Source organism: Dreissena polymorpha, chromosome 1 (genome assembly GCF_020536995.1).
Source record: "Dreissena polymorpha isolate Duluth1 chromosome 1, UMN_Dpol_1.0, whole genome shotgun sequence".
NCBI classification, from domain to species: Eukaryota; Metazoa; Mollusca; class Bivalvia; order Myida; family Dreissenidae; genus Dreissena; species Dreissena polymorpha.
In genome coordinates this window covers 51,377,825-51,398,735 of record NC_068355.1, presented here as the reverse complement: position 1 = coordinate 51,398,735, position 20,911 = coordinate 51,377,825, and the positions used below count along the sequence as shown (strand labels likewise).

General features: G+C 36.9%; 1 protein-coding gene across 1 annotated transcript in view; it reads left to right on the top strand.

The window, feature by feature from the left end:
• LOC127880583 (dynein axonemal heavy chain 3-like) overlaps positions 1-20,911 on the top strand; it is a 185,847-nt gene that overhangs the window by 155,647 nt on the left and 9,289 nt on the right. Inside the window, exons 72-82 of the mRNA XM_052427898.1 lie at positions 306-469; positions 1,120-1,326; positions 2,102-2,239; positions 5,484-5,744; positions 6,029-6,121; positions 11,145-11,219; positions 14,384-14,482; positions 17,394-17,576; positions 18,758-18,866; positions 19,665-19,822; positions 20,334-20,444. Coding sequence (XP_052283858.1) covers positions 306-469; positions 1,120-1,326; positions 2,102-2,239; positions 5,484-5,744; positions 6,029-6,121; positions 11,145-11,219; positions 14,384-14,482; positions 17,394-17,576; positions 18,758-18,866; positions 19,665-19,822; positions 20,334-20,444 — 1,598 coding nt within the window. The remainder of the gene's footprint in view (positions 1-305; positions 470-1,119; positions 1,327-2,101; positions 2,240-5,483; positions 5,745-6,028; positions 6,122-11,144; positions 11,220-14,383; positions 14,483-17,393; positions 17,577-18,757; positions 18,867-19,664; positions 19,823-20,333; positions 20,445-20,911) is intronic.

Below are 20,911 nucleotides of genomic sequence, written 5' to 3'. Positions count from 1 at the left end.
TGATGAAAGCCAAGATTGCGAAACTATTGTTTAAGCTTAAAATATCAAACAAAGAATTCAACTCAAAGTTTTACTACTTTTTTTAAATCACTTATATGACAAATTTAAACAAATCATGATAGAAGTTTGTTTTAAAAAGACTATATAGAATTATTTTTACTTCTAATATCTTTTTATTAAAGCTGTTTTCTTGGATAATTGGGGTTGATGCTTGTGCATAAAGTGCAGTTTGAACAAGCTAATCAGGGACAACACTCTCCGCTTATTTGAATTTTTGTCTTAATTTGTACCTGGGCTATTTGTAGGGATGGGCAGCAAGGCGTTGCAGACGATATCGCTAGGTCAAGGTCAAGGCCCCTTTGCTGAGAAGTTGGTGATGGACGCTGTAGAGGCGGGCACCTGGGTGGTCCTGCAGAACTGTCACCTGGCTGCCTCATGGTTGGGAGAGCTTGAGAGGATCTGTGAAACAGTAAGTTCTAATGGAGTATTTTGTGTGTTCTAATGGAGTATTTTGTGTTCTAACGGAGGATGTTCCTATGAAGTATTTTGTGTGTTCTTGTGGACTATTTTGTGTTCTAATAGAGTATGTTCTAGTGGAGTTATTTCTAAAGGAGTTTGTTCAAATTGAGTATGTACTATTAGAGTGTTTTTTTACTGGAGTATGTTCTGATGAATTTGTACTAATGGGTTTGTACTAATGGAATTATTCTAATGGAGTATTTCTAATGAAGTATGTTCTAATTGTGTATGTGGGAATAAGAAATTTGGTGTTCTAGTTGAGTATTATATGTTCTAGTTCAGTATTTTGTAATTCATCTATTTCTTTCTGGCAGGTTTTAAATAATAACATTTAAATGTGTCTTCTTCATAGACCTTTTACATCTTTTGCTTTCTGTATTTATCTTTTATTAAATTGTGTAATTGCTGTATTTTTTTTTTGGGGGGGGGGGGGGGATTTTTAATAAAAGTATTATTTTAGGGCCCACCAGGGTTTAAATGGTAATTATTAAACCTCTCTTCTCTTTTATGAGCACCAGTTGACATATTTTGCTACCAATTAACCTATGCTATCACACATAACTTCAACTAATTGGACCTAAAACCCATACCCATACCCAGGTAATCACTGACCAAGCACGCATGAAGGACACATTCCGTCTGTGGCTGACCAGCTACCCGTCCCCCGTGTTCCCGGTTAGTGTGCTCCAGAACGGGGTCAAGATGACGAATGAGCCGCCCAAGGGTCTGCGTGCCAACCTACTGCGCTCCTACCTCAATGACCCAATATCTGATCCTGCGTTCTTTAATTCTTGCAATAAACCAAAGGTTTGTAACAGTTGATTGATTCTTTTATAAGATAACTATATTTTCCTCTGAAAGTTAAGAACTGATGCATATTGGATTTGCTATGGGTAAACTGGGCTGAATGCATGTGACTTCCTTGAAGCGAAAAATGCCATAAAGCAAAATGTGTCATCCCTGATCCTCTGCTGATCCCACTGCTGACACCACATGCTTATCTGTGAAGATATTTTACCCACATGCATTCAGTCTAGTTTTCCATGAGAGAAGAGAGTATGATATTATTTATGTGTCATAACCTTTTTTTCTACCCTACAATTTGACCTTGCTCATAATATGTGAACAATTAAAACCTTACACATTGAAGCAAATGGTTAAGGTACTTGATCCCATTGGAAAGTAACAGGTGGAAAAAACTAGATCCAAATCTAACGTGTGTTCCTTTACTACTAGCTGTTGAGATCGCTATAGCGTAGTAGTTATGATGTTCGCATTAGGACCAAGTACTGGCTCTACCCAGGAAATGGACTCAATAGTGTTTCAATAAGCCTCAGACTTTCATTGTAATTAAGCTAAAATAAATACATTAAAAATAAGCACATGATTCGGGTACTTCATTCCATTTTAAAGCAACAGGTGGCATTGATTTTTTTTTAAATCCAAATCTAACATGTCTGTTCTTCAACACTAGCAGGATAACACCCTATTACAAATTGGTATGGTGGATTCAGCCTCTGAAAGACACTATAGAAAGTTGCGCCAACATTTTATTCCTAACTTCCGCATGCTTATGTGACAGGTGTTTGAGAAGCTACTGTTTGGGCTGTGTTTCTTCCACGCGCTGGTCCAAGAGAGACGCAAATTTGCCGGGCTTGGCTGGAACATTCCGTACGAGTTCAACGAATCAGACCTGCGCATATCTGTACGACAACTTGAGGTTAGTTTCAGTCAGCTGGAAGACAAAAGTTTATTGCCATGCCATTTGGTTGATAGGCAAAGAATTGACATGACGCCGCCTGCCAATCAAATCCTTATCTTAGAATTGATCCACCAATCAGCCATCGATTAATCGGGCGCACTTGTTAGCAACGACCTGTCCGCCATTTTCCTAGACAAGCTACAACTCTAGGATCACTTTTATTCCAACAAGTTTCTTTTGTTTTCATTTGCAGTCATGTTGTGTCAACAATAAACGCTTTTAATCTACACTAGAAGCTCGAATGCCTAGATCTCATTTTTTAAACGAGTTTCGTTTATTTTGTTCGGATAAAAAACGGAAATGAAATATGGCAAAAATGGTGTAAATAGGGTTAATGCAACTCTGACCTTTGGTATCCAGAAAGATAAGTTAGATGAATTAAATTTATACCATTTCCAACGCGGAAATGCGGTCTAGACAAGAGTGCGAGGAAGCTTCAAGAGATCCCCTTTATAGAACATTAATTTATTTCAAAAACTTGAAATGTCATATAAGCAATAACTAAGCATGATTAAATATGTATTATGTCACGTGTACATGTAAAATAATTGAGAATTTTGGTACCCACTTCGTGTAACTTTACGAAATCCCCGTTAAAAGTCGCGTTTCTGTGTGTGTCAGAAACAAGTAAAAACCACTTTGTTATTATTTTAATAAAGACGTATCGATAAATGCTATTGTAAAAGAGTTATTGTTACTGGTATTAGTTAACCAATAAATGCGGTTACTTCGGGGAAGTCAGTACCTGCGCGAGCGTCTGATATTGGTAGCCTTATTAATTTATAATAGCCTGACCTTATTCCATTTTGTACAACGCTAATTTATATCAGACAATGTCCAAACTTATTGTGTTGTTTTTGTGCTTTAAATTATAGTGATTGATAAATGTCCCATAAGAATTGTTTAATATGATTAATATCACTTTTATACGTGATAACATGTGGGATTGAGGTACCCACCCGGCGTCAGAAAGCACGTAAAACTACACCAAATTCCCAGTTATAAAGCGCTATTTCGTGTCAAATACTCGGGTAGGGGGGGATGTTTCAGTAATAATTTTGTTAATAACACGGGTAAATACCAGTGAGGTGTTAATTTATTGCAAATACCACCATTACACGTAATAACGGGTTCGATTTTGGTAAGCGCGCGAGCGTGTTTAATGTACCGATTTACCTGTTATAAATAGCTGATGTTCTCTTTAATCATATATTTTTTGCATTTGCAGAATAACTAAATGGCATCAAGCCCTTTACAAGTGTAATATGGTGTTAAAAAAGTCCATAAAATCATCCGGAATATCGCGTTAATCTATATGCAGTCTATAGACAAAGAAGCCATTTTGGTTTTAGCTTGTCTTGGTTTGATAACCGCTAAGTCACGAGATTAAGTGGGCGGAGCGATCATAGATAAGGTGTTATGTCAATTTAACAGTGAATCGCTTGGATTATGCAGCCTTCTGTGCATGTAAACCAATACACTATAAAGCCATAATAAGCCACTGGTCAATAGACTTACCCCACTAGACTTTAGAAAAACTCTCTTATCCCTAGGTACAAACAAGGCTGACCCATTTTATGCACCAATGAGTACCGTAATTACTCTATATGTTTTCGGACACTTAAAAATACTTATTTTTATTCTTGTCCGAAAACTTAGATACAAAAAATATTCTCAAAATACAGGTGCCTGAAAACTTAGTGTCGGAAATTGAAGTGTCCGAAAATACCGTCCATTGTATCAAAGACTACCGGTCATAGCACGCGCTTGTAAAATATCATATAGAATAAATTACAGTTATGTTTGCATTGCATTTTAAATAATTTTAAATGCTTTATTTATTTGACAGAAAGTTACTACAAGGTTGTACTTTGGCCAACTAGTTCAAAGAAGAACATGTGATGTACTGATACTCGCTAGTATGAACCTGTAATTAACGCAATAAAAAAGCAAACTATGAATTCTTTGTTTGTTCGTTTCCGATAGTTGTTGTCTTACACCTTCTATTGGTCGTAAAACTTGCAATACGGTTCATCACACTACTAGCGTTTATTATTTGTCACAGCTATTTTACTGAGAATCGGCAATACCATTGCGGTAGATAATTGAACTTGTTAATTGGCATTTTCCCTGATAATTGTCATATCGCTTATGCTATCGGGCTAAACCAATGTTTAATACCGGTTTACAAGGTTATTTACCCAATAATGCAAATGTAATGGTCCGTTGCCCTCAGGCATGCACCTGCCACGTTTTATGATGTTAATCCGGTTGTAAAACCCCATGATCGAAGTGTCATTAGATATCGAAAACAGGACCGAAATTTGGTAAAATAGCGCTGTAAAATTTACTGTCTGAAAACTTAGAGATATTAATTATGGGCGAAAACTCGTGTGTCCGAAAATTAAGAGTCACGAAAAATAATTATTTTTGCTAAAAAAAGGGGTGTCCGAAAACTTAGAGTGTCCGAAAACATAGAGTTATTACGGTAGTGTCATTGCAAGCTTTTCAAAAGATTTTTCAAGTGGGCATCTTTGTTTTTATTGCAAAACGTGTTTGTTTGTTTGAATTATGCTTCTGGTATTTTAAAAATGATTTTAAAAAATAATTGTAAAGTGCACCTTACACTTAAAAATGATATAAGTATATTGTGTAGAGGACTTAATATGTATTGATGTATTGTTAGTTCTTTTACTATAAATAAAAAACACGTAATGAAAATCACTTGTATTGCATCTCTCAACACATATCTGTCCAGTACAAGAAGAAGTAGTGACACAGCTTTCTTTGTTATTAGAACCTTTTTTAAGCTGGTGTGCATAGTAGTACAACAATATTAAGTTAAGTGGCAACATTATTTGAATGGGATATTGTGTAGTGATGTTCCTGAACATTCCAAACAATAAAAAAAGATACAATCCTCTTACAATGCATACTTGAGGCTACATATTTACATGCAAAACAAAAAATGATCACCTAGAAGTGGGTCTCTTTTCACAATGTTTGCTGAGCAGTAGCTGCTTTCTGCTGCAGATCGCCGTGGCGAAGGGGATATTGTATCTGCCTAGGAACCATGCGGTCGTGGGTTTCATTTTAGAGCGTTTTTTTAGATCTCCCTAAAAGTGTTAAGTACTGGTTCTACCCACTAGACACTAGAACTAAAATAAATAAGTTAAACTATAAAATTAAATATCTGCTGCAGATGTTCATCAATGACTACGCGGAGCCACCCCTAGAGGCCCTCACCTACCTCACAGGTCAGTGTAACTACGGGGGTCGGGTGACGGACGATCAGGACAGGCGTCTCATCATCAGCATCCTGGAGATCTTCTACAACCGCGACATCATCACCGACGATGCATATCGATTCTCCAGCAGTGGGATGTACTATGCCCCGCCCAAGGGTACCTACGATAGCTACGTTGCCTACATACGCAGTCTGCCACTGATACCCCACCCTGAGGTAGGGGAGCCCAGTTTTGTAGTAGTTTTGGTAAAACGCTGCATTTAATAGGCAAATTAACAAATAAAAAAAGCCATTGACAACTTATAAATATTTCTTATTGGTAACTAAAATTTCTTAATGGTTACAAAGACTTCTAAAAATCTTTGAATGTTCAATAGTTTTTATTTTATTTTCAGTTAAAATGTATCTGAATGACAGGTTTCCTTTGAAGGATGTAAATGATAATGGCTGCAAGTGATATTTTTTCCAAGTACCAACATAGTTTCTGTTGTGTGTGTCAGGTGTTTGGTCTCCATGAGAACGCAGACATCACCAAGGACCAGAAAGAGACCCAGCAGCTCTTTGATGGCATTCTCCTCACCCTGCCCAGACAGGTAGGCATTATACATGTAAAGGTCACTTAAGGGAAAAAGTGGTGTCACTTAGGGGTACCATTTGGGGAAATTTGGAAAAATTGAGTCACTGAGGGGTAATGTTTGGAGAAATAGTGGACTCTCATAGGGGTAATATTTGGAGAAATGGTTATATCACTTAGGGGTAAGGTTTAAAGAAATAGTCGAGTCTTTAAGGATAACAATTAGAGAAAAAGTGGAGTCACTTAGGGGTAACATTTGGAGAAATGGTGATGTCACTTAGGGTAAAAGTTTGGAGAAATAGTGGAGTCACTTAAGTGTAAAGTTTGGGTAAATAGTGGAGTCACTTAAGGGTAACGTTTGGAGAAATAGTGGAGTCACTTAGGGGTAACATTTGGAGAATGGTGATGTCACTTTGGGTAAAGTTTGGAGAAATAGTGGAGTCACTTAAGGGTAAAGTTTGAAGAAATAGTGGAGTCACTTAAGGGTAAAGTTTGAAGAAATAGTGGAGTCACTTAAAGGTAAAGTTTGGAGAAATAGTGGAGTCACTTAGGGGTAACATTTGGAGAAATGGTTATGTCACTTAGGGGTAATGTTTGGTAAATAGAAGAGACACTTAATGTTTGGAGAAATAGTAGCGTCATTTACGGGTAACGTTAAGAGAAAAAGCGGTGTCACTTAGGGGTAAAATTTGGGGAAAATAGAGGAGTCAGTAAGGGTTAACGTTTGGATAAATAGTGCAGTCACTTAGGGGTAACATTTGAAGAAATAGCGGAGTCACTTAGGGCTGACATTTGGAGAAATAGTGGAGTCACTTAGGGGCAACGTTTGGGGGAAATAGTGCAGTCACTTAGGGGTAACATTTGGAAAAATGGTGATGTCACTTGGGGTCAACGTTTGTGGGAAATAGTGCAGTCACTTAGGGGTAACATTTGGAGAAATAGTGTAGTCACTTTGGGGAAACGTTTGGGGGAAATAGTGGAGTCACTTAGGGGTTACATTTGGAGAGATGGTTATGTCACTAAGGGGCAATGTTTGGAGGAAATAGTGCAGTCACTTTGGGGTAACATTTTGGATATATAGTGAAGTCACTTAGGGGTAAAATTTGGAGAAATGGTTGAGTCACTAAGGGTTAACGTTTGGAAAAAAATAGTGGATTATTTTAGGGGTAATATTTGGGGAAATAGAGAAGGCTTTAAGGGAAAAAATTGGAGACATTTGGGAAGTAGTGGAGTCACTTTGTGGTGACATTTGGGAGAATAGTGGAGTCGCTTAGGGTTAACAGTTTAAAGAAAAATTGGGGTTACTCAGGAGTAACCTTTTTTTGAAATAGTGAAGTCACTTTGGTGTAAAATTTTGGTGTATACTGGAGTCACTTAGCTGTAACATTTGGAAAATAGTGGGTTCATTTAGGGGTCACATTTGGGGAAATAGCGGGGTCACGTAGGAGTAACATTTAGAGAAAAAGTGGAGTCACTTAGGGCTAACATTTTGGAAATAATGAAGTCACTTAAGGGTAACTTTTGAGTTAATAGTGAATCACTTACGTTATACTTGGGGATAAAGTGGAACCACTTTGAGTTAATGTTTTGGGAAATAGTGGAATCACTGAGGGTTAACATTTGGGGAAATAGTGGTATCACTTTGGGGTAAAGTTTAGGGAGGAGTCACTTGTTGGTTATGCTTTGGGAAATAGTGGAGTCATGTGTGGGTAATATTTGTGGAAAAAATAGAGTCACTCAGGGGAAATTTATTAGGGAAATAGTGGAGTCACTTGGGGAAAATGTTTGAGGAAATAGTGGAGTCACTTGGGGAAAATGTTTGGGGAAATAGTGGAGTCACATAGGGAAAATGTTTGGGGAAATAGTGTAGTATTTTAGTGGTTACATTTAGGAAAATAGTTAAGTCACTTAAGGGTAAAGTTTGGGAAAATGGGAGTGTCATTGAGGGGTTACATTTAGGAAAATAGTTGAGACACTTTGGGTAAAGTTTGGGGAAATAGTGGAGTAACATTAGGGTAAGTTTGAGGTAATAGTGGAGTCACTAAGGGGTAATGTTAGGGGTAAAAGTGGAGTTACTTAGGGTTAATGTTTGGGGCTACAGTGGATTCACTGAGGGGGTCTTATTAGGGAAAATAGTGGTATCACTTAGGGGTAATGTTTGTTAAATAGTGAAGTCCCTTAAAAGTAATGTTTGTAGAAATAGTGGACTCACTTGTGGTTAATGTTTGGGAAAGAAGTGGAGTCACTTTGGGGTAATGTTGGGGAAATAGTGGAGTAACTTTGGGGTAATATTTGGGGGAAATCGTGGAGTCACTTTGGGTTAATATTTGGGGGAAATAGTGGAGTCACTTTCGGGTAATGTCTGGGGAAATAGTGGAATCACTTAGGGGTAATGTTTTGGAGTTGCAACATACAATTTGGCTATTTTCCTTTCCAGTGTATTATGTTATATGAAACTAGATTTGAATTAGTTTATTTGTATTTGTTAGATAACATTTGAGATAATAAAAGAGTCCCGTAAAGCTCATATTTGGGAAACTTAGGGGTATAATTTAGGAGAAAAGTGGAGTCAGGTATAGGTAACAAAGGAGTAAATAGAGGAATCTGTTAGGGCTAATTTTTTTATTATTGTTGAGTCACTGAGGAGTAACATATGTGGAAATAGTAGAGGTATCATTTGGGATAAACTACATACAATTTTGCTATTTTTCCCTCCAGTTTTGTGTGTTATATTTAACGAGATTTTAATTAGTTTGTTAATTTCTGTGTGTTACTCTGCTAGATAGTACTATACAGGAGGTAAAGATTCTCCATAAGTGTGCATATATATGAAGAATTTGTTTTCCCAAATACTACATTGCTTTAATATAATATATTTAACATGGATAATTAAATATTAACTGATTCATAGCAATAAAAAAATGCAAGTTTTTTGTGCAGGTGCAGGGCTAGAAAGTGGCATTTAAGCCAGGGCTGCTTGTAACTTTTGTGTGTTGATTCTTCTTGCACTGGAGTCAGTACTAATTGTCTAAGGGCCCCCCACAATTATGAGGGACCAGTGGCTGCTTGGTTCCCACTCATGTCTTAACCTGAAAATAACATTAATTATTATGATTGTAATATTAAGGAATAATTTTTTGTTTTATAAGTTTGTTCTTTGAAACTTGACACAATTACGATTCAGTAACATGTCTTGTATCTTGTTAGGTGGCCAAGGTAGCACCATTGCTCCAGTAGTACTAGTATATCATTATTATCACACATTGGCACTCTGTGTGAATAACTAACATTTGAGTGTGTGATATTTGCTTAACATTTTTTGTTTGTTTAAACCAATTAGATACATAGCGCAATGAAGGTAGTTAGTGCATATTTTACTATTGTCCGCCATTTTCTTAAGTTTTGTTACCTTAGTATTTCTTGTGTCATATCACAGTGCATAAACTCATGCTAATAACTGACTACTGCACTACATGAATAACAGGTAGGGAGTTAAATGGCCATAGAATGGATTTATTATCAATCATCTCGCAAGTTATGTGGTAGGGTCAGGGATCAAACCCGTTATCCTCAGACTTGAAGTCCAGCCCTCTACCAATCCAACTAGCTGGTCTGATTGGTACCCCTGTAAAATTGTTCATGTTTATACTACCAGTATACCACGCCCACTTAGTTTAAGTTGCACTTTTTTAGCGAGGCTGTTTTCGGAGAAAACCTGAGCTATTGTCATAGCCAGCTCGTCCGACGTCCGCCATAGGCGTCGTGCTAAAACCTTAACATTGGCTCTTAAATCAAAGTGCTTCCACCTACAACTTTAAAACTTCATATTAAGATGCACCTTGATGAGTTCTACACGCCACACCCATTTTTTGGGTCACTAGGTCAAAGGTCAAGGTCACTGTGACCTCTAATATAAAACTTTAACATAGGCTCTAAAATCAAAGTGTTTCCACCAAAAACTTTGAAACTTTATATGTAGTTGCACCTTGATGAACTCTACATGCCACACCCATTTTTGGGTCACTAGGTCAAAGGTCATGGTTACTGTGACCTCTAATATAAAACTTTAACAAAAAACTTAATATTGCCTCTAAAATCAAAGTGCTTCAACCTACAACTTTGAAACTTCATATGTAGATGCACCTTGATGAGTTCTACATGCCACACCCATTTTGGGTCACTAGGTCAAAGGTCAAGGTCACTGTGACCTCTAAAAAAAAAAAATTCTGACAAGCTTTCGCAGCTGAGCGTGGCACCCGTTATGCGGGGTTCTTGTTGTACAAGTATTGAACAGTTACTAATTTAAATGCCCTTTGCACATGTTCTGTTATTTTCATAGAGTGTGATGAGGTAAAACGTTTAGTTAATCTTTGATTAAAATTGTGTTGCAATGCTAATAGTATGTAAAATGTTATAAAAGCAATTCTGAAATGGCAGTTATATTGTTAGCTAAAAATATTATCAAAGTATACCAGTTTCTTGGCTGTCGCAAATAAACCTTAGTTATGCAATTTTATGAATATATTTAATTGATTAATGTTTCTTTTTATTTTTTGTAATGTGAAAATGTGCACATAATTTGAAATATTTATTTGTTAAACATGCTTTGGCAAACTATAAATTTTCTTAACATAGGTGAAGTTTTATTGACATTGACCAATAAGGGGCTATTTTTGTACATCTGTGTATTAACAATTGTGAAATTCACTCCATGAGACCACCTTCTACCCATTTCATGTAACTGAGCTGTGCTCTATGGATGGGGGTTTAATGCGTGTGCATCAAGTGTTGCCCCAGATTAGCCTGTGCAGTTAGCACAGGCTAATCTGGAATGACATTTTCCGCCTAAACTTGATTGTTGCTAAGAAGGGACTCTCTTGAAACAAAAAATATCATCAAAGTGGAAAGGGTTGTCCCTGATTAGCCTGTGCAGACTGCACAGGCTAATCTGGGATGACACTTTATGCACATTCATTAAACCCCCTTTTCACAGAGCACGGCTCAGTTGTATTGCACAGACCATGACTTGCTTTCGTTTTCAGCCTCTACAACATGACAGCTGGAGCATTTATAATTCTGCTCAAATCAGGACAGATTCAAGCATTATTTTCAAAAAAGTACAAGTCTAGGGTTAAGAGTTAGACTATAGAATATGCTGAACACTTGCATATTAGATATCATAGTTTGACACTTAGCCCTTGAAATCTATCCGTTCAAGCATATTGGCATGCTCTATATAGTCTTGTGTTACCCATATATTATTTACACACGGTTCAACTTTACCGTTATTACAAATATTATGTTTATAATATGATCCAAGGGTTTGCACTTATTTCTGCTTGCCATGCATGATATATTTTCTCAGTCTGTGGTGTTTTTGTTCTTAAAATCCAAATTTTAAATATGGAATGCAGAATTGCATTTTGAAATGATGCTAGCCAAATGTTGAGTGTTCAGATATTGGATTTCATACAGAAGTAATAATTGGGTACTCGAGTTCCACACTCAACTCCATAAATCAATAGATTTGTAAATGCATGCAACACAGGTTTAATTGTTTAAGTGTTCAACACCGATTGTTCTTTTCTTTCAGTTTGTAATTGCTTTTAAACAGCATGTATTGAATATTTATGTGTGTATAATTTTTAATGCAGTTTATGTATCAATTCATTGTACATATAAAATGTTGTGTGAACTTTTGTACAAGTATATTTGCTGATATTAGCATAATATAACACACACAAAAATCTTCATTACATATAAACATGGATACAAATTGTATACATAATAATGTATCATCACCCAGACAAAGACATGCCCCAATCTTATAATTTAATAACGAACATTTTTCGTCAATCTAAAACTTATGTTAAAATTTTGGGCTTGTCGTCACTCTGTGACAAAACTCATGTTTCTTTTTATATGCATAAATGAACTAGTAAGATGGGTACGTTTTCTAATCATGAGCATGGATAATGAAAAGAAAACAAGTTTTTGATCATGAAAAATCTTACTTGCTTTGATTCCCTGTGTAAGTCTACACTATGCCATGCCTTCACTCTGCACTTGACTGTACCCATTCCAAAATTGTTATTCCGTGTATGAACTGTTCACTTGCTTTTTGTATAGAAGTGTGACACATCCCAACACTCTGTGAGTGTTTTTACTTTGATTTTAAATTGTTGTTATGCCCCTTTAAACAAGGTGGTATCTAGCCTTTGCACTGTACGTCTGTAAGTGCAGAGTTGTGTGTCCCAGCCTTTAGTTTGCCATTCATTTATTGATTTTGGTTAAAATTGCAACAAATGTCCACCATTATAAGAGAATGTGTGAAACGCTTTGCCCTTCCTCAAAGGTCAAGGTCACACTTAAAGGTAAAAAGTCAACTGCGGCCATAATAGAGCTGGAAAATTTCCGCCTTTACTTTTCCATTTAATAATGGATTTAGGAATAACTTGGCACAAATGTTAAGTGCCAATAAACCATGTTTGTACTTAACACATGTCTCCCTACCTCAAGGGTCAAGGTCACAATGAGAGGTCAAAAATCAACCTTGGCCTTAAATCAACTTGTAAACTCTTGTCTCAACCAAGACTTTGCCACATGTTGATGGATTTTAAAATAACTTGGAGAAAATAAAATCCATCATAAGAAGACACGTTGGCTGCAACACTTTTCTCCCTATCTCAAACGTCAAGGTCATAGTTAGATTTAAAAGGTCACATTAATAAATAGCTTGTGTGGACTGTAAGTTAGTCATTCATCATTCTAATATAAAATAACCTAGCTCTCATGACCCCCCAGAGCAGATGGCATTTTGTAAGTTAAACCATGTCTCCCGCCATCATGTGGTCAAGGTAACAGTTATAGGGCAAACTTTATATATTGCCATTAAAAAAATGTCAGGGTTGTTAATTTGTCTTGCAATTTTAAAATAACTACCATCAGGATATTGTTTATCACCAGTCTTATCAACTCAAAGGTCAAGGTTGCCCTTAAAGATCAAAAGTGAAATTGTGCCCTTAATATCTTGTTTGCTACTTAAAGGTAATTTTGAAACAAAAGAACAATATTGGGGCATCCATGCCATAATGACACATGCCTTGTTCTATCTTTGTATTTTGAAATTTTGAAATTTAATCAATTGTTAACAAAATTATGATTACTGTAAATATTACTAAATAACGTAATTTAAATCAAACGTGTTTTTTTAATGATAATGTTTTTTTAATAAGATTTATAGTGCTTAAGTGCTTAAGTGCTTTATGTGAACATGCATGTTGACACTTTTTGTTTTGCTTGCATGTTGTAATTGTCATTAAAAATAAAAAAGAGAGGTTATGTCGTGTTTACAAACAATTTAATGTACAACGGTAAAACAAATCTAGCAGTGGTTAATTTTGTAAATGATGATATTCAGTAAAAAAAAAAGACACACACAAATGTTTTATTTTTTGTAAGTGGCAAGTAGTAGTCTGTAATGGTGGAGTGGAAATGAAGACTAGCTTGAACCATAACAGTTCCATGTGAAAAAAATACTAACAATGATTCTGTTACAGTTTTATTTGGTAAAAAATTGTTTAAATAAAAATTGGCTGTTAAAACTGAGCAAAAACAAAAACTTGGTATGAAAGTGCTGTGAGAAATGCTTGAACTGTATTACGAAGAGTTGCCATTAGTTTTTATTTTGTAATATGCTTTAACATATAATAATGTAAGCCATTCTTTAATATGATTGCTCTTATTTGTAAAACTATACACATGATTGTCTGGTTTAAAATTTAATTCATTTTAAATTTAAATTGTTATCAAATAGGAATAAAACGGATCATGTCACATAGTACAAATTCCATACAGTTGGTAGAGATCCTGTTTTGCATTTATGCTTCTTTGTTGAAACTATTAAAATTCCATATTTCTTCAATTACTATTTTTAATCTGCACTTCTTATTTGAAACATTAGAGCCTCGCTCTGTGAAAAGGGGGTTTAATGCATGTGCATAAAGTGTCTTACCAGATTAGCCTGTGCAGTCTGCACAGGCTAATCAGGGACAACACTTTCTACCTAAACTGGAATTTTTGCAAAGAAGAGACTTTCTGTAAACGAAAAATACAATACATGCGGAAAGTATCGTCCATGATTAGCCTGTGCAAACTACACAGGCTAATCTGGGACGACAGTTTATGCACATTCATGTAACCCCCTTTTCACAGAACACTGCCCAACAGCTACTCATTTGATAACCCTTTAAAGCCCTATTTCTGTATTTGATGTTGGCAGTTGATCGGCGCAGGTCAGTCAACTCAGGAGGTGATTGAGGAACTGGCAGCTGACATCCTCTCCAAGATCCCTCCGGACTTCAACTTGGAGGAGGTTCAGGTAGGATTTAGTCTGAATATGAGCTAAATGCATGTGCGTTAAGTGTCATCCCAGATATGCAGTCCGCACAGGCGAATCAGAGACATCACTTTAAGCTTCAAGAGGAATATCCTTTAAAAGAGATGTACTTTAAATGAAAAATTCCATAAATGCCGAAAGTGTCATCCCTCATTAGCCTAAATGAACTGCATATTACCCACTCGCTTTAAACCCAGTTTTTTGTGGAGTGATATTATTTTCAGGGATCATATTTTTTTTTATTTTGTTGGTCCTAGACCGATTGTGGTCATGAAAGACCGATTGAAAATTCCAAACAGTCAGTCCGAATCTGTTTACTAAAATTCCCATGTCATGAAATCGATTAGACAGTGCACATGCTAAGACACCCTAAAGACATTCTTATCTCGATTAGGTGTGATAAACCATTCGCTGCAGTCTTGTCTCTAAACCGGTCAGGACCATTTTATTGCACATCAGACAAAGAATAGAAAACTTGTGAACAGTGGATTAAAGATGCGTCCGAAATTATTGAGGGTGGTCGAAAATTTTCAAACTGAAAAAATCGCAAAACAATTTAAGAGACTTAAGGCCTGTGATGTACATATCGATCGATTATCGGTGTCATTGTGTGTCTATTGATAGTTATCATTGTTATAGCGGTTTCTCTGTTTTGTCTGCTTAGGTGACTGCACACACTGGTTTAATTATAATCGGTCTTCGATGTTAATTGACGTGCATGTGATACAAAACAATATGTTGCGATTCTAACACGGCACGTGAAAACTTTCAAATAAACAAAGAAGAAAATCGTCTATGGGTTATTCTGCAATAATTATGGGCAGATCTTATGCACTGAAAGCACGTGCTGAAACTAAACAAAACATGCCGATACATTTTCAGCGTAATAATCTGGTAATATAATTATGAATGAAAGTGGCGGATCTGATCGACAGAACAGCCGAAAGTTATTTTTATGGGCAGAACTTCACATAAAATAGTACACAAGAAAAATAATATACACTGTATAAATCTTTAGTAAAAACTGTGTTAGAATCGAAATAGTTTGTGTACTTTATAGTTTGTTGTTCAATAAGCCACGACCAGAAAATTAGATGCATGGTTTCAAATCACTCGTGCTTTGCACTCGTGATTTAATCCCTACGCATCTAAACTATCGGCCGTGGTTTATTTGACAACAAACTAACGTACACCAATTATTTCTTTATTATTTGGTTTTGTTATTGTCTGTAGCCAACCTACGCACAGACATTTGTTTGGTTCAAGGCATGTTTGTAAGCTATTATCGAGTCGAAAACGATTTAAAACATCAGTTTAGACTTACACAGATTAATAATATTGACAACGATAAAAAAAGTCTGATAAAACAGTGCACGAAACAACTATGAAATAGCAAATGATAAAACCAGCTGAGAAAACTCGTATGTTCCGTTAAAAAAAAAATGCCTAAGCAATTATACTTGTGCATTTATTGTACCACCTTAATGAATGGCAAAATCAATGGTATATATTTTAACGTAATTTGTCATGATTTCGGGTATCAATTTTCGGATACTTTTCCCCATTTATATCCAGACCAATTATTCTTGCGGGAAAATATGATCCCTGATTATTTTAATATGCCTTATGTACAATATCTGTTTAATAAAAAAACAAGAATAAAAGGCTTTGACTTTAAATAAAGTTTCACTGCATCAGTCTTGTCAGTGTTGATTGTAGTATATCTATAAAAAAAAAAGAGACGGTCATGTGGAAAGGCCAACAGTAGACTTCTTGACTTGCCTTTAAAATCCACAGCAAGTACTCATTGAAATTTGAATTAAGATTTCTTTGCCCAATCAATAAATCAATTAATTTATTTATTTAAGTTAAACATAAATTAGAAAATAGTACATGCATAAAACGTCTTAAAAGTTTCAGATATGAAAAAAAAGACAAAATAATAAAAGAATCTTGGCTTTTGGGGTAATATTTTGAAATATTATCTCATTTAAGTAAGAACATTTGCACATTTTCACTCAGGCTTTTGAAAATATTTTGAAAATATTTATTTTCTGACTTCAGTGAGAACAATATATCACGGTATAACTCTGAACGCTTGGAAATATCCTCAATATAATACTGGTCATTTAAAATTCATAATAAATAGTTAAACCATATCTGCTCAGAAATAAAGTGAAAATGGCTCTATGCAACCAGTTTTAAAATGGAACAACCTGTGAGTAACATGCTGGCTGTTCAGCTTATATGCCGTTTGCTGCTCATCACTATCTTAGGGTTGGTAATGAAAACTTTAAAACTTGAACCTTTCAAGAATAGTCTTTAATTGTCCCCTACCGGTTTCACCGGAGGGGACTTATGGTTTGCGCTCCGTCAGTCAGTCTGTCTGTCAGTCTGTCCATCACACTTTTCTGGATCCTGTGATAACTTCATAAGTTCTTAATATTTTTTCATGACACTTGAAACATGGATAGATGGCAATATGGACATTATGCAACCATAATTTTTGACGTAGGAACAAAATGAAATGACGTGCATAAATACTGCTGCAAATGGTGGTTTTCTGGATCCTGTGATAACTTTTAAAGTTTTTCATATTTTTTCATAAAACTTGAAACATGGATAGATGGCAATATGGACATAATGCAGGTAATTTCATTTAGTTCCTACGTCAAAAATTCCGGTTGCTATGGCAACAAAAAAAATAATCTGACAATGGTGGAATTTCTGACAATGGTGGAGCCGGTAGGGGACCATATTGCTTGGCAATCTCTTGTTTAATTTTATCTTTTAAGGGTCTACAAATGGGTCAGAATTCGTATTAGAGTGAAAAAGGGTTAAGCAAAGAAGACCTGACTTAAACAAATTTTAATAATCTGTCTCATTCTTGTAGGCCAGGTACCCGGTGCGTTACGAGGAGTCGATGAACACAGTGCTGGTACAGGAGCTGATCCGGTTCAACCGGCTGATCCAAGTGGTGCGAACTAGCCTGCAGGACATACGCAAGGCCATCAAGGGGCTCGTACTGATGTCCTCTGAGCTGGAGGACATGTTCGACAGCATGATGGTTGGCAAGGTACACAGGGTGTTGCATGTTTAACTCTTTTTGTGCAATGTACTTGTCTTAAATTACTAATGTATCATTAAGTAATGAAATAGTGTTTTGAAATTGTTTTGGAAATAATCATGTGGAGTAGTTGTGAAACACAGACCATTGATGTACCCCTCAATCTCACAGACCATTGATGTACCCCTCAATCTCACAGACCATTGATGTACCCCTCAATCTCACAGACCATTGATGTACCCCTAGATCTCACAGACCATTGATGTACCCCTCAATCTCACAGACCATTGATGTACCCCTCAATCTCAAACACAGACCATTGATGTATCCCTCAATCTCACAGACCATTGATTATCCCTCAATCTCACAGACCATTGATGTATCCCTCAATCTCACAGACCATTGATGTATCCCTCAATCTCACAGACCATTGATGTATCCCTCAATCTCACAGACCATTGATGTATCCCTCAATCTCACAGACCATTGATGTACCCCTCAATCTCACAGACCATTAATGTACCCCTCAATCTCACAGGCCATTGATGTTCCCCTCAATCTCACAGACCATTGATGTACCCCTCAATCTCACAGACCATTAATGTACCCCTCAATCTCACAGGCCATTGATGTACCCCTCAATCTCACAGACCATTGATGTACCCCTCAATCTCACAGACCATTGATGTACCCCTTAATCTCACAGACCATTGATGTACCCCTCAATCTCACAGACCATTAATGTACCCCTCAATCTCACAGGCCATTGATGTACCCCTCAATCTCATAGACCATTGATGTACCCCTCAATCTCACAGACCATTGATGTACCCCTCAATCTCACAGACCATTGATGTACCCCTCAATCTCACAGACCATTGATGTACCCCTCAATCTCAAAATTTGTCTCAGATTTAACCCTTCACCACATAAATATGCATTTCAACACAAGTTCAGTCCGTTAGAAAATCACATTTAAATAAAGACCTTCCCTACAAGATTAAGATTTTAAAAGCTTCATTTCCAACAATTAAGTACTGATGAGTACAGCAAAAAGCATAAACCTGAGCAGCCCGTGAGTAACTTGCAGGCTGTTCTGGTTTTATGCTGGTTGCAAAAGCCATTTTCACTTTGCTTCTGAGTGGGAAAGGGTTTAATATTGACCATTGGTTGTCTGCCCCTGGTTGCAGGTGCCCGCCATGTGGGCTGCCAAGAGTTACCCCTCCCTGAAGCCCCTGGGCAGCTACATCACCGACCTGCTGGCCCGCCTGGCTTTCTTCAAGGAATGGATCTACTCAGGTATGGTGGCTGTATACCTTTTGTATTATGTATATGAGTATAGATCTGGGAAAGCTGGGCTATGTGTGTAAAGTATTGTACCAGATTAGCCTGTGCAGTCTAATTGGATCAGGGATGGCACTTTCCGCTTTTATACATTTATATTTAAATGTAGTCTATTCTAAGCGAAAAGCCAGTTTAAGGAAACAGTGTTATTTCTGATTAGACTGTGCAGGCTGATCTGGGACAACACTATGCACATGCATTAAGCCTCACAGGCTAATCTGGGACAACACTATGCACATGCATTAAGCCTCACAGGCTAATCTGGGACAACACTATGCACATGCATTAAGCCCAGTTTTCCCAGATCAAGATCATATGATTGGGATACAGTGATGTTGGTTGCCCTGGTATACAGTGATGTTGGTTGCCTATTGGGATACAGTGATGTTGGTTGCCTATTGGGATACAGTGATGTTGGTTGCCTTTTGGGATACAGTGATGTTGGTTGCCCTGGGATACAGTGATGTTGGTTGCCTATTGGGATTCAGTGATGATTGTTGCCTATTGGGATACAGTGATGTTGGTTGCCTATTGGGATACAGTGATGTTGGTTGCCTATTGGGATACAGTGATGTTGGTTGCCTATTGGGATACAGTGATGTTGGTTTCCTATTGGGATACAGTGATTTTGGTTGCCCATCCGTGTGTGACGTGTGTGTGTCTGTCATTTTTTATGCAAACAGCCTTAACTGCTCTCAATTATATTAGTGTAAGTCTATCCTATATGATGACGCAGGGAAGCTATGGTTGCAGGTAGCCCAGTGGTGAAGTGGATATCAGGGTTCTACTTCACTCAGTCATTCCTGACTGGCGTGCTGCAGAACTACGCCCGCAAGTTCCAGATACCCATAGACCACCTGGGCTTTGAGTTTGAGGTGATGAGTCATGATACCAGCATGCCCCAGAAACCTGTAAGTTGGGATTGGGGACGGGGATGGGGGGATGGGGGGTTGTCACATTGATACACTACAAGTTATTTTATTACCATGTGTACATTTACAAAAGACATAAGATTGTACGTGTTATATCTAGCTCGTAATAAATTATTATTGTAAAGCTTTAAAACATAAAAAAAAATGACTTAAAATCTGCTATATTTGTAACTTTTAGTTTTGCTATCAAATATATATTAAATGTTTTGTTCAACACTGCTGTTTGGAAGTCAAAAGTATTTAGGAATACCAAACAATGAAATATTTATGTTTTTTGTATTGTGTATTTTTTTTATAAATATAGAATAATTTGCATGAATAATATTTAAAAAAGGATTGTAAAACATAACTTGTATTAAGTTGACAAAATTAATTTTGTCCTAATCCTAAGTTAAAAAGTTGATATAAGTTGATATAAAATTAAGTAGTGTTTTTCCCCAGAGGCATAGTAATGTTCCATGTTATTAGAGGTTAGATATCACGTTTCCAGAGTAACGGTGCCTATGTCAGAGGTCTGTTTATGGAGGGAGCGCGTTGGGACAGACAGAAGAAAATGATCAACGAGTCACAACCAAAAATACTCCATGAAATAGTGCCTGTTGTATCCTTTCTTGTAACTCCACTAAGTATTATGCAGTGGTCTGAAACTACTTACTAAAGTTGAACAGGCTAAATGCGTGTGCAAAGCTTGTCGTCCCAGATAAGCGTGCACAATTTAATTGGGGACGAGAATTTCCATCAAGAATGGATTTTCTTTTAAAACATACTTCGTTTCAACGAAGCAAATCCATGATAGTGGAGAGTGCAAGGTGTCCCTGATAGTGGAGAGTGCATGGTGTCCCTGATAGTGGAGAGTGCATGGTGTCTTTGATAGTGGAGAGTGCATGGTGTCCCTGATAGTGGAGAGTGCATGGTGTCCCTGATAGTGGAGAGTGCATGGTGTCCCTGATAGTGGAGAGTGCATGGTGTCCCTGATAGTGGAGAGTGCATGGTGTCCCTGATAGTGGAGAGGGCATGGTGTCCCTGATAGTGGAGAGTGCATGGTGTCCCTGATAGTGGAGAGTGCAT